This window comes from Nematolebias whitei, chromosome 19 (assembly GCF_014905685.2).
Source record: "Nematolebias whitei isolate Nwh7 chromosome 19, NemWhi1, whole genome shotgun sequence".
NCBI lineage: Eukaryota > Metazoa > Chordata > Actinopteri > Cyprinodontiformes > Rivulidae > Nematolebias > Nematolebias whitei.
Genome location: NC_056516.1, coordinates 22,498,501 through 22,512,669, shown reverse-complemented (window position 1 = coordinate 22,512,669; position 14,169 = coordinate 22,498,501). Strand labels below are relative to the sequence as shown.

The window sequence follows — 14,169 nt, the reverse complement described above, 5'->3', positions numbered from 1 at the left end:
TCTCTGCCACAAAAGAATCAATCTCTTCAGTGAGCTACTTTCTTCGAAACAGACACAGTCGTTTCAAAGTCCTGATGCTAATAATAATCTGATGCTGATGTCCTAACAAATTGAGTATTTGTATTTCCTTATTTGTAAAACCAATACCAAAGTATAATTTACCAAGATGCTCAACATTCATCATTTAAAAAAAAAACAAAAAAAACTGTAGTATGCTTTTTTTATAACTGTTTATTGTTGTTGCTGTTGTCCATTGTTGTAATCTTTCTTTGTTGAAATCAGGTCTCTCTTGTAAATGAGTCCTCGAGGCTCAATGGGATTTACCTGTATAAATAAAGGTTGAATGATTTACCACAGTTAAGACTTTCATGTTGGAGTTCTGATTACAAATTTATTTTTATTCTGGTAATACTACAACTTTATTCACATAATATTTCGATTTTATTCTGATAATATTACACATTTATTCTGGTAATATTACAAATTTATTCGTATAATATTACAACTTTATTCTGGTAATACTACAACTTTATTCTTGTAATCTGGATTATTGAGCATGAACTTTGATGTCTTGAACCACTTTGGCTGTGGTTGCCTGGGAGGAGTTGACAGGGAAAAGGAGCCCCCCAGAAACCATCTTATCATGAGCATCCTGGTTGGTCCACTGTAGGAGTGTACTGCTTGGTGGGAAAACAATTTGTATGTGACTCCTCAGATTGATGAAGGCCTTCGGATGGAGGGTGAAACGTCTCAACAAAAAAAAAAGGAACCGTCCAGATGACCAGACTGAACATTGGATTTGTTCTTGTAATATTCTTATGACTTTAATATTGTGCAATTATGTAATTTTGTGACTTTTTTCTCGTAATGTAATTATCATTATTTTATTATTTTAATTTTTTTTGCTTTAGCATGCCCCTAATACTCCGTCGTACACATGTGAATGACAATAAACTTGACTTGAACTTTTTTTTAAAAAGTAGGTGTGTCGATTATATGCTACAACGGGCTGCCATACTTTCACGAGCTATGCAAACCCAGATTTGCGATTGTTTGAATTTCGCAGGTTTATAATAACATACACTGGGATTATTAGGTTACCTGGGATTAACCTTTTATTTCACCAACTACAATTAAATAAATGTGAAATGATTAACTCCGTTTTGTGCGCGTGTTAAGGAGCTACCTGTAGGTGCACCTGCCAGAAAAAAACACAACCAGGAAGATGTCGATGGAAGTCGCGTGACGCTGACGTCACGTGGAATGCAGTCCACAAACACACTGAGAAGATTTACTGACCTGAAACAAAGTGAGAAGCACAGAGCTGCAGAAAATGCTCCGTTTTCTCTGCTGTTGTCTCTGTCCCGGAGATAACGCCAACACCGAGGTACGTTTAATAATCTGTACTGAGTTTACTCTAAAGTTTTTATTTAGAAACGTTCTACTGTTTCTCTTTATCTGCGTTTCCTCAGTTATAGCAAGTTCTTGCTTTGTAATATATATATGACCTACTTCCCTGTCATTTAAAATTATATATTATCTTTTATGTGGAGTATTAGTGTTTACGTGTATTTAATTAGTGTTTTTTTTTCTTCTTATAAATCAGCAAAAATAAAGTTGCGTAAACACAAAACTTCTGTTATTTCAGAGACGACCTCTGCTGCAGCCCAGCTCACCATCTAAAGTGAATGGAGCTGAATCTGCCAGGCAGGCCTGCCCAGCTCACTGTGGTATGTCCTTTGTGTGCTTTTCTCTCCTAAATCATGCTGATGAATATTTTAGGCCTGTGCTTTTATTTCTCTGGGCCTTGCACAGACTCACAGCCTGCGAGACAGAGTGGCAGGCTGATGATGAGGAGAGTCCACGCGCCGGAGCTCGATCAGAGGTTTACCGAGATGGCGGAGTACTTCACTGAGCAGCAAGAGCACTACGAGGCCATGGTCCGGCACATAAAAAACCTGAGGCAGAACTACAGCTGTGCCAGAGATGATAACCTGACCTTTGCTGAATGTGTGAAGGAGATCCGTGATGAGCAGCGTGAGCGACAAACCTTTTATTCCCAGCAAAGCGATAGCAGACGCCTCTTGTTTTAGTTTACAGTTTGTTTCCATCGCTTCTTTTTCCTTTCAGAGGATATGCATCACGTCTCTTTGAAGATAAACGGCTACGACTTCTCCCTGGCAGTGGACCCTGTTGGACCTGATGGACCTAATGATGAAAATGAGGAAGAACCACTGCCTACAAGGCTGCAGTGGGCGCAGAATGAAATCAAAGCTCTTTCTGCCAACGCCAAGGCCACCATCTCAAAGGGTACCACACTCCAGGAGCTAATTGGGTGGCTTCTCCGTAGCCACAGTCAAATGGCTGAGCAAGTGAAGGCGGCAGCAGAAACTTACCAAGAGCAAGGAAGGCTGACTGAAAACCTGGAGGAGAACTTGAAGGAAGTGAGGCGAGCCAAGGAGTTATCACAGAGATACAGGAAACAGGCTGCGGACGTTTACACCGAGGCTGCACAAATAGCAGGCGTCAGTCTGTAATGCACATCTGAAAATCACAAATCAGTGGTTTATTTAAATATATATAATTATATATAGTGTAATTTAGCTTTATATCTGCAACAGTGGCTCCATCAGCAGTGGAAATAAGCTACACCATACAGTCGTAGCTGTGCAAAGACAGACATTTTATAATAATTTCATCCTTTCACAACACTATAATCATCTCTGTTTAAGCTAATTTTTTTTCCTCTTTTTGGCTGTTTTGTCATGGTTAATAGATTATGATCTTTTTTGGGACTTATCTTTGCTCATTTGATTTATTTCATATTTCGTTGTAAGCCTTATATTGTAATTGTTTTGGTCAAAAATTGTTCATTTTATTTTGTTCGTGTATAAGTTTTGGCTGATTGCAACTCATAGCACACATCGTTTATATTTGTTTAACCTCTTATTGCTGTTGTTTAAGTTGCATTCATACCCTTTTTTTATATGTTGTGTTTTTGCTTCTTTTTAATTATTATTTTTTGTCTATTTATTACTACTTGGGTTGGAACAGCTGATTGTCACATACTGGTATTCTTCATGTAAGTTCATTCATGGCCTAAAATGACAATTAAAAGAAGAATGAAAACTGAATATTTCAATGTTATATAGTCATAACATTACAAGAAAATAAACATTTTAAAAATAAATATTTTAAAATAATCATGTTAAAAGCAACAAACTGTGATTTGTGGAGCAAAAAGCTGTTCATAAACGTTTTACAGATGCTTTTAATCAGGATCAAATAGTTCATTTAGAGGGCACGCTCATTAAATAATTTTTTTTTTTTTTTTTGCATTTCTATGTAAAAAAATGTATCGTTGGAAAGACAGTGTAATCATTTCCTACCTTTTTAAAAAATAATTAGCATATTTTTATGTGATTTACTGATTTAGCATCTGTTTCAGATTGTTCTATGTGACATATTGTTTGTTTAACATCATTTTTTGACACAAATTTGTGGTAATTTTACTTTTTTAATTCGTTTAGGCTTTTTTTGTGTTTCTGTAATGTAACACTTCAATAAAAACTGCAGCCTGACCCTGTGCCATTGCCCCCCTTTATTGATTTTTAAAAACATGTAATCTTAGCAGCTAACACAAGAGGGCGCTGCAGACTTACTTTGCTATTGTAACTTTTTTTAATTTTATTTTATTGCTCATTCTCTAGAAATTGATTTCAGATGACAAAAGCAATCTAAATTCCAACACTAATTGGTAAATGTATTAGTATTTGTGGTTGTGCACATTTGTTTTTGCAAAGGTTTGCTTGCTGTGCTTGCTGAGGTATTAAGGAGATTAAATGCAAATAATTTAAAATGATTTATTCTCAGATGCTCAGAAATCTCTGGACACAGTTTACTTAAGCAAGAGTCAAAACTCAACTGGACTTTGTTTCTTTTCTTCTTTTGTAATTGTTCCTGCAAATTATTCAACTGTGACGACGCAGATTTGAAGTTAATCCACCAAAGCCCTTTCATATTTATTAATTAATTTAAACTCCCAGCTTTCTCATTGTTAAAAAGGCAAACAAAGCACATGGCTATCTTCATAATTAATTCTGGAAAATCCATTGTGACCCCAATCCTATTGCCAAATGTAATATTTACTATAAATAGACAATTTTCGTGCCAGACTTCCTCCTGTTTATTCGCAGATTATTCTGCCATTGGAGTGTGAAAATAGATGGTGAAGCAGAAAATGTCTTTTCAATAAAAAAAATGACTAAGATAATAGTTGAAGGTAAAAGTTGATAAACAAAATACACATAAAAATTAAAATGAAATATTATGAACTGTCATGTCATTTTCGTAGTATTACAGTGAAACGTGTAAAACTAATTAAACTGGTTATTTATTTGTAGTGAACACACAGTATAATTTACTAAAACTAAATTTGTTATCAAAAGTATTTAGCGGTTTTAATAAAATTATTGTATATTTTTATTTATTTTCTCAATAATAGTTTATTTTAGCGCATATTTGGTAGATGAATTCATGGACCTGCTGTCCCTGTCAAAGACCAGTGACTGACAGCGACAACTAAACATGCTGGTGGAAATTATTAAAGTTCGGCCTAAAGTGAAATTTGATTGAATGTCATAGTTTAGAGGCGTGGTTCACGTTGTTATGCTGCTCTCTGATTGGCTTATACTCTTGTCACTCAGTGAAGTTGGAGTCAGCCTCGTCTAGCACTAGTCTGAGTGGAGAAAGTATAATGAAGATGGAAGAAGCTGATGCTGTTGAATTATTAAGGATATTCACGGCGTAGCGGGGCGATAGCAGCTCACTGTTATTATCGAGAACGAAAAACAACAGCGATACCTGAAAACCGACAAAATAGCATGCCAGTAAGTGAGCCGTAACTTTCTCAGTTCAGTAGTTTTTTTTTTTTAATTATTATTTTTGTCGTAGCACTGTAGCGGCGAAGCTAGCCGAGGAGCTAATCCGAATTCAACCGCGGTGACAGCGCCAAGAAGTCATTCCCCCACCGTGACTGAATGTCCGTGAAGGCGGAGGATTAATTTACGGCCTCTGGCTGAGAAATACACAGAAAAGAACGGCTAGGTTTGCTGTTCTTTGTCACTCGTGGAGGAAACAGTGTGTCGGTGTGGACCCACACAAGCTTTTTTGTGTCAGTTGTCAAACCAGACTGGGCAACAAACCGTAGCGGTTAGCATTGTTTTAGTCACAAGTGTAGCTTTCGAGGGGACCCGCTTTACAAGAATAACTAGAAATAATAAAGAACACATGCAAGCCGTTCTGCCTGTGTTGTAGAAAGTATAATTAAGAGTCAGACTTTGTACTGACAGCACAGTAGCTGTGTGGGTGTGTTATTTTTGCAGGTGTTTTGTGTATCGTCTTTATCTGTATTTGTCAAGGAAGTAAAGCGACGGATTATCATGTGAGGTAACAATGCCTTGTTAAGATGATTTTAACAAGATGTCATGTGATGCAGATTTCTGGAGGTTCCTGCATGTGAGGGACAAATGCATGTTTTACATTCTGCTGGTGCTTCAATGATTCTGTGATTGTCCTGTGCTGTTATGCTGTCCACGTGTGTCTCTGCCTTGGATGTAATGAAGACAGGTTTTGCCTTGTGGGTTTTTAAGAATGGAGTTGCACACAGAATGAGCTGGCCATTAGGTGTGTATGTGTGTGTGTGTGTGTTCATAGAAGCATTCAAAGTGGCATCACTGCTAGTGCCTCGGACCTCTTAATGCTTTTTGACAACAAAGTACATAAGGTCAGGAAGCAGGAAGATCATGCGAGCTGTTCTGTCATCTGCCATCACAGATAGGCGCCCATGCCAGGGGGCTGATGAAGCATCCTGCTAATTTAAGTAGTAAAAAAAATGCAGTTTGAGTTATCTAACTGTGACAAGCTGAGATAACTAACGAGGGAAAGGAGAGAGTTAAGTGTTTATTTGTGGTCTCCTCAGGCACAGTTGCTGCAGGATGATGTGGAACTGAAAGGATGCATCACTGGCCTGGAAGCAAAGGAGAGGAGAGCGTAGGCTGCTGTAAGAGGATTCCTCCTTGTCAGATCGCTCTGTGTCACTTCGCACGAAAACCACACACTGACACAAGCCAGGGGCTCTGTTATGTCTGCTTGAGGCGTTTTGAGACTGAAGCAAAGCCCTCCGTTCGCCCCCATTGCTCCGAGCTAAAAGCAACCTGCCTTTGTAGCAGACTGATGAAGATGCTGCAACAATGTTAACTGTAGATCTAGTCCAAATAGTACTGTACGGTAAAGCAGGAGAAGAAGTGATGTAAACCGTTCAGATATTTCAAAATAAATGCTCAAAACATTTGGGTGGTGTAAACAGCACTTAGCAGGGTGTGAGGCATGAGCCGGTGAGGTCGAGGCACGCCAGAGGCTTTTCCCTTTGTAGACATAAATATGAGACCTTTTACCTGGTCGCTTCACACCTTGGCAGTTTTGGTGCCGAATAGTTTGAAATAAATTTCCAGTCTCCAGAAAATCTTGCAGATAATTTTTAGCTAACCTGAATCTAATGACTGTGGGGGTAGAGACCTACAGGATGTGCAGTAATGAAGTCATAGTACTAGTTTGTCTCTTCTAGAGCCCAAGTCAGCTGTTTGTATTTACACAGTTTATACTCCAAAATACATAGTTTGCATTTGGTTTGTTGGTTCAGCTTTAAAGAGGTATCACTGCTCTCTTCTTTGTAAAAGTTTAGATGCTGTCAGTGGTTTATTGCAGCTGTAGCCTGTACCACAGGAAAAGTGAGCTGGGGTGAGTCGTGTAGCTTAGCTGGTTTAGCTTGGTTGCTAAAAAAAGCCCCACTTCACTGTTAGTTTCTCTGCTTTTTTTTCTTCCCCCTGTTAAGCCATCATTGTCATTGGTCCACTAACTTCCTCCAGAGTAAAGGCTTCCTGGATACGTTTGTAGTAGAAAATGAGGTAACCAACAGGGAGGGGATGTGATCATGAGTGGATGGTCCTTTAATTCATTCTCATTTGGACTCACTTCACTTCTCTTACTGCCAGCTTTTGGAGACGGGTATGTTTCACTTCAGTACTTAGCAACAGAAGATACGTTTTGTTTATATGTTGTTTTTCACAGTAGGGCGTGTGTGGGTTATAGTGTCTGCCTCTGGCACATTGGGCTTGCATGTCCTAACAAACAACAACAACCAGGATTAGGAAAGTCAAAGGAGACTTGTTTGTGTTGAAAGAGGTCTTCAGAAGGAGTTAAAAATAAGCTCATTTAGACATGCAGCCCAGCGTGTCTTGTGTGTCCGAGTTTATGACGCTGGTGTAAGTTCAGAGGGAATGAGTTGTCAGCTTCAGCTAGCTCACAGGAACAGGTTTTATCAACTCTGCATTGAATAAACACACTTCTGCACACTCGCTTGTGCAATGCATGACACATTTCCCATCCCAACGTGGCATGCAGCTGATTCCAGCCGCGCTTGGTCTCAATAAAATAAAAAAACACAAAAAGCTGTAGTGGAAATTCCTTAAGCGTTTATAGAATTGTGTGTGGAAGTACCGGTATCCTACTGTGTTTGTCATTGGCTGGGAGAATGCCAGCTGCACAGCACCGATCGAAACCTAATGAACTCTCAGATTTTATTTACCCTACTGTGTCAGTCCTCTCGAGTTGTGCACTGCTTGAGTTGGTACCGGTATATTGATACCAGCCATTTTTATTAATTAGGTAAACCTTTAAAACTTTATCTTATAGTTCAGCCATAAACTTTTGTGAAGCATTTTCAGTTGCTTGTTTTTTGTCAAACTCTTAAAAAAAACAGAAGATGTAGATGCTGTAATATCTATATCTATCTATCTATATATATATATATATATATATATATATATATATATATATATATATTATTTTTTTTCACCAAAGTTATTGCATTAAATTTCCTTAAATTTGACTACAGTAGCTGGTGAGTGTTTTTCTCTCATCATTTTACCACCTCTCTTTCTATTATTATTTTCTATTCATCATCCTGCATTGCCCGCAACATCTTTTCTTTATTTGTCAGGTTTTTATGTATTTGTCATTTCAACAAATTCTCGAGCCTGATCAGCCGCTTGCTTTTAATATTGGTTTCCGCTTGTGTGGTCACTGTGGTTGACGGCACAGAAGTAACTCACCAGCTGCTGCATCATTTGCACAATCTCTTTATATGCACATCGATTTCTCTCACAATCTGTTTGCCAGACAAAGATGGAAGACAAACATGTGCCTGATAATGAAATTACTTGTTCTAGTGTACTCAGAAAGTGATTAATGTTCTATTTTTTCCAGCCATAAGGGCCGCTCCATGCAAATCATCTCCCTAAAAAGAATATTTTAACCTGACCATTTCAGATATGATTTAACTTGACATATTTGTCTATTGTGATCCCACCACACAGGATCTCAAATTTTAGATCAATCAGGAGTGGTTCCAGAGTTACCGTCACCCAAATGTTTTGAATGTATACATAATTGGGTGTGGTCACCAATCTACAACCCTAATTATCTCAGGAACTACAGAGTCCATTTTATATATAATAAATATAGAATACTATAGAATGTAAATTTTAACTCTGTCTGCAAAGTCTGAGCTTCATTTTAGTGTCACAATGTTCAGTCCAGTGCCAAATGGAAAAATACCTATACCTTTACTAAAACGTCTTTAACTTTGCTCAAGTGTACTTCAGCAGCATGAATCTTTGCACAGGTCATGTCCACATGTTGATTTATGGTTTTCTAGAGTTTTGTAGTTTTCATCATATTCTCAAAGGGGTTTTATACTCTAAGATACAGAAACTATTTAGGCAAGTAATTATTATTTTTTCTTGTGTTCAGTCCTCATTTTCTGTGAAACGGTAGCATCTGTGGTGATGCTTACACTTCTAAATACACTACAAATGCAGGAATGCAATTGTGTACATTTGTAATGCATTTCATAGTTTATTTCTGCTTATGCATATTTTTTGTGAAAATTGTACGTTTTCGCTAACGAGTAATAAACTTGATAACAAGTTAGGTTAATCTAGAAGCAGTATGAGTTTAATCCATAGTCGTAGAGATGCACTACTTGTGCATGCATGTAATTATGTACATTTATATTGGAATCTATGGCTTATTTGTACTGAGTGTTTTGTTTTTTTTTGTAATCAAAATTGCTCCTAAACAAAAAAAATAACTTTTTAAAAACAATTTTTTATTTTAGATAACAAGTGGGCAATTTAATTTCAGGAAAGCTCAGGGGCAGATTTGGCATCCTCATAAAATTATCTTTCCAGTTACACCAAGTTTATAGAAAATGTCCCTGAGATAATGGGTTGAAAATCAGTGACCACACCTATTTTTTACCAAAAATCAGAAAATTTGGAGGGCCGTCTTTCTGGGATCACTTGTTTGTTTCACCTAAACTTTGAGAACAAATCAAAATCTGAGATGATCGAGTTAAACCCACTGGGGGAAGATTTGGCAATGAAGACTAAAGAGTGTTGTTTATAACTGATTTAAAACAAAATGATCAGTTTTTTGGGGTTTTGTCCACAGTGGATTTAAAAAAAAATTGTTTTAGTTAAAATTGTTCACTCAGGCTGAACAAATAACCAAATGTAAAAAAAATAAAAAAATTAGCAGCACAAATTGAGACCTCGGCGCCTTCTTTTTACTACCTTTAGCACAGGAAACACAGGACTAACCTTTATTAAAGAACGTATTTCTAATTCTACAATCCCTTTCACCTTCAGCATTTAAATTTGTCCTTCATCTTTTTGTTACAGTCCCAGTGACTGAATTTGAGTAAATGTGACTGTGCATCGCACAAGAAACGTTTTTTCTTCTTTTGCTTTTGATTCAAATTTTTAACTCATAACCCTGATGGTGAAGTATCATGCACTACAAATATACTATATAGCCTCCCTGAAATAACATGCACTTTGTTAAATATTTATTGAAACACTTGTAGTTCCATCTCTGCAGCTTATTATGTGGCCATTTTTCAATTTTCCACACTTGCAGTCATTTTCTAAGTTCACAATCCTTTTTTTAAATAGCGTTTTCCCAAGAAATCAATGAAAAACCTGTAGAAAAACACAATATTATAACTTCTTGACCTCAGGTCGTTCAGTGAATATTGTGTGATTTAGATTTTCTTGCGTCTCTTGACCTACAACTTATTAATCCTCTTTCAGTTCACTAAATTACACTCAACATAATTGATCAATTTTCACATTCATGTTCAGTTTAATCCATTTTTATTTAATTGAATTTCTACCTTTGGTTTGCATCAGTGTTTTCCTGCTGCTTTGATGACATACAGCCAGCACAGTTGTTGATTTTAGGGGCTTGATCTGATTTGATTTAGATTGCATGCCGCAGACGTTACCCTGGACAAAGTTGAAATGTTAGAAGTCACTCTGTAGGAGAAGTCTTCCTCTTAGTCTGACTCATCCACAGTTTAATCACAGCCTTTATAAAAATGCGTATGCTGGCTTTCGTTAGCAACGTCCTCTTTGTTCTCCTCATGAGATTCAAGGAAGAGGAAAAACAGGCTGCCACAAAGGAATAATTTCCCTAAATGGAGACCGTTCTGCTTTATATTTCTTCCTCATTTTATGAGTCACAAGCTCCCCTCCCCCCCGTCATTCCTGTCATTGGTACGGTCCATAAATAGACACCTGGCTGCAGTGTAGAGACCATGAGGCAGTGTAATAGAAAATAAATTAATTCATCAGAGTCGGGGAAGCTGTGAAACGAGAAACGTTGAGGGACAAGTAAAGTAGAGACAGAAGAAATTAACTAAGAAAATCATTAAAAAACACTTTAAAAACCACTTTTGAATAGTTTTATATGAACGTCCTTGTCTTGGATTTATTTTATAATATAAATGTATTTTATTTTAATTTTATACCCAAGCTTGCACAGAGCTGAAATGTTACTAATCTTTAAGGTGTGGGGGCACATTGGTGCGATCTTTGCTCCAATTCTGAGCACATTTCTTTTCCGTGTTCACATTGAAGGACATTTTGCTCCCACTGTCTTTCTCGCTGACATCCAGACGCAACAAACGTGGACTCAGGTTCTGTATTCAGCAGCTAATTTACCTGTTTGTCGCTTGGTTGCACAGATGCAGCACAGGCACGGCCGGTTCGAGTTAAGACAGTCTATCAAAGGCACACATTCCTTGCGTCCTCAAGTTTCCCTCGTTTTTAACAAATCTAATTTGGCAAACTCTTAACAAGACCGTTGCATTGTGGGGTTGCGATGATAATCCTGAAGGATGAATCCCCAAAACTTTCAAATTGATTTAATTTTAGTGACTTATCTTATGGATCACAATCAAATATTGTATAAATTTGTCCTCCTGACGATAACTTCCCTTTTAAAGACATTCCTCTTTTTTTTCCTGCTGTGATTTTTGTTTCGTGGTGATTTTAGCAAACGTTGGCAGCATCCTAAAACCCGCAGAGCAAAGCTGTGGACTCTTGCTGCTTCTGTAAACAATATGAACAGATTGACAGATTTCCAAATGACTATGTCCTGTGAGTTTATTATTAACTAATTAGTTTTAGGTTTAAAGGCAGCTACTTCCTCTGTTACCCTAAACTATGTTAAATGAAGTATTAATCATGATAATAACTCATTCTGACATCTTCTTTAATCACTTTCCTTTTTTGCTCCTTTTCTTTAATTTATTCCTTTAGCTGATGGAGCGGAGGGGAAGATGCGTCATGTTTCTACTGAAAACAATAAGATGCTCTTTTTAATAAAATGTTAGAAATGACAGGACATTTAGAAGGAAGCAGACACAATTTAAAAATATTACTGTATAGGGAGAAGACTTATAGCTTATGTTGTCTCTTTTATTTTAAAAGAAGCTACATGCAGACAAGCTTTGAAGAAAAAGAGACGTTAACGTGCAGAACCTGTTTGTGTTTTGATGAATAACAAATAAGGATTGAAGCAGAAATGTTTCATATAAGAAATATAAACCCAAGCAGGGAGCGACCTCTTTCTGTCTCTCTCTTTATAGACGTCCAACCTGCACAGCCTGTTCAACGTGCTTTTTTTTTTTTTTTGTCTCTTCAGTGCTTCAACCCTGCCAGCCGGGTTTCTCTGTGTGGGTGAGACTAAATTTACAGGCCTAAGTTGAGAGGGTACTTGCTGCAGAGGTGTTTGTCTGAAGAGGGATCAGAGCAAACAGGTAGAAAGCAAAGGAATAGATGGACTTATTTAAAGTATTGAAGCCTGGAGCGTGTACTTTCCTGTTCACCATGACCACAGCCTTGTTTGTTGTTTTTTTTGAGAACATTTTTATCTGGAGGACAATCCGTGTGTTGATAAAATGCATGTATGCATTTATTTGTTTTCTCTCAGGTAGAAGTGACACCACTTCAGATGAGGGAACATGTTGGCCATGGACCAAGGAGTGGTGGAGGAATGGCTGTCAGAATTTAAGGTACGGTTTTATTCCTTGTGCATCTGTGTACCTGTGTGTGTTCAAGACATGAAAGTGAATCAACATTTGTCCACGATCTGTATGCAGTATGTTCTCTGCTGCTTTTTATGACTATTTATTTCACTCGCATAAACAAACACTCCCCGAAGTGCTTTGTTGGCAGAAAATTACCAGCTCCCACTCAAACACAAGCACTCACCAGTACTTGACTGGTACCAAAGCTGCAGCTTGATGAGAAGTAATAATTAAAGGCCTAGCATTTCATGAAGGAATGCATATTGCCCACTAACTTATTTAGAGTTTTAGATGCTCAAAGTATGTGTTGCAGATGACTCTCGGCTACTAACACATCAAATTTTAGCTCAGTGTTTGTAAAATTGACAGAGTTAAAGCCATTTTTGGATTATTTTTTTTTTTAATTGCAGTGTCAGCCTTAATTGGATTTAAAATATAATCTTGTAAATGTACATTAGTTTTACCATTCTGATTGTTTTGTCAAAATGAATGTAGTGCAGGGCTATTTAACAAAACTACTCAGGGGGCCACATTGTCTGAAAGCCAACAGCTCGGGGGCCGGACATCCAGCGATTAAAATTATTATATAAATAAACCAAAGTTTACAAATCTGTTGTTACCTTTTTAAATGTGTTTATTTTATAGTATTGAATCATAAATGCAATAAACAGAACCACCCCCCCATTATTATTATTTTTTTTTAATGAAGTGGGCTGGATTGAAGTCACCCGTGGGCCGGAAATGACTAGTGGTTTATGAGATATTTTACAAATAAATAGGATTGAGTCCTATTACCTGTTGTTTGTACTACAATTTGAAGTAAAGACCTCAGGCAATGAGTAGTACTTATTATTTTTTCATTCAACCTTTATTTAGACACATGAGTCACATTGAGCCTAGAAGACTCATTTACAAGTGAGATCTGTTTTATACAGACAAAAAGTAGTGAAACTGGACACTTGTAGGAATTGGAGGCGAAAAAATTCCCATCAGACTTTTTTTTTTTTCTGCCTGAGAAGAAAAAACTCTGATATTAAAAAACACCTCGCACAAACTTATTATGAGTGTCCGCGTTCCCGATCCATACTCAGTATATATTGGGATTGAATCTCAGCTACAGGTACTCCAAATTTTAGAGCAATATTTGTAAAGTTTGCTATATCCTGGCCATTGTTGTTTTGAAGGTCATCCCATCTTGAATTGGATTGGCTGGAAAAGTTAGTCTGTTTTAATTTGGCCAGAATTTGACTTTATTAGAGTTGCATTAAAATTTAAAAATGTTCAGTCATCTGGACAGTTTCTTTCTTTTTTTTTTTTTTTTACATGTTTTGTCCTTCATCCAAAGGACTTCATCAGTCCAAGGAACTACAAACAAATTCAGTCCAACAAGCAGCACACTAGCATAGTGGACCAACCAGTTTACTAGTGATAAGATGGTTTCAGGGGCCCACCCTCTCCCCCATCAACTCCTCTGAGGCAGCCATAGCCAAAGTGGTTCAAAACATCAAAGTTCATGCTCAGTGATCCAGGTAAAAAAAAATCCAACAATGTTCAGTCAGGTCATCTGAACAGTTTCTTTTTTTCATGAGTCCGAGGAACTAATGAAGTCCTTTGGATGAAACGCCTAAAAAAAAGAAGGAAAGAAAGAAACTGTCCAGAGGAACTGATTAAGT

At 37.3% G+C, this 14,169-nt stretch overlaps 1 protein-coding gene across 1 annotated transcript in view; it reads left to right on the top strand.

The window, feature by feature from the left end:
* Positions 1 to 12,412: 12,412 nt before the first annotated feature.
* The window catches only part of fam126a (family with sequence similarity 126 member A), a 16,999-nt gene continuing 15,242 nt past the window's right edge, over positions 12,413 to 14,169 (top strand). Inside the window, exon 1 of the mRNA XM_037693466.1 lies at positions 12,413 to 12,481. Within this exon, the coding sequence (XP_037549394.1) occupies positions 12,431 to 12,481 (51 nt within the window). The 5' untranslated portion in view covers positions 12,413 to 12,430. The remainder of the gene's footprint in view (positions 12,482 to 14,169) is intronic.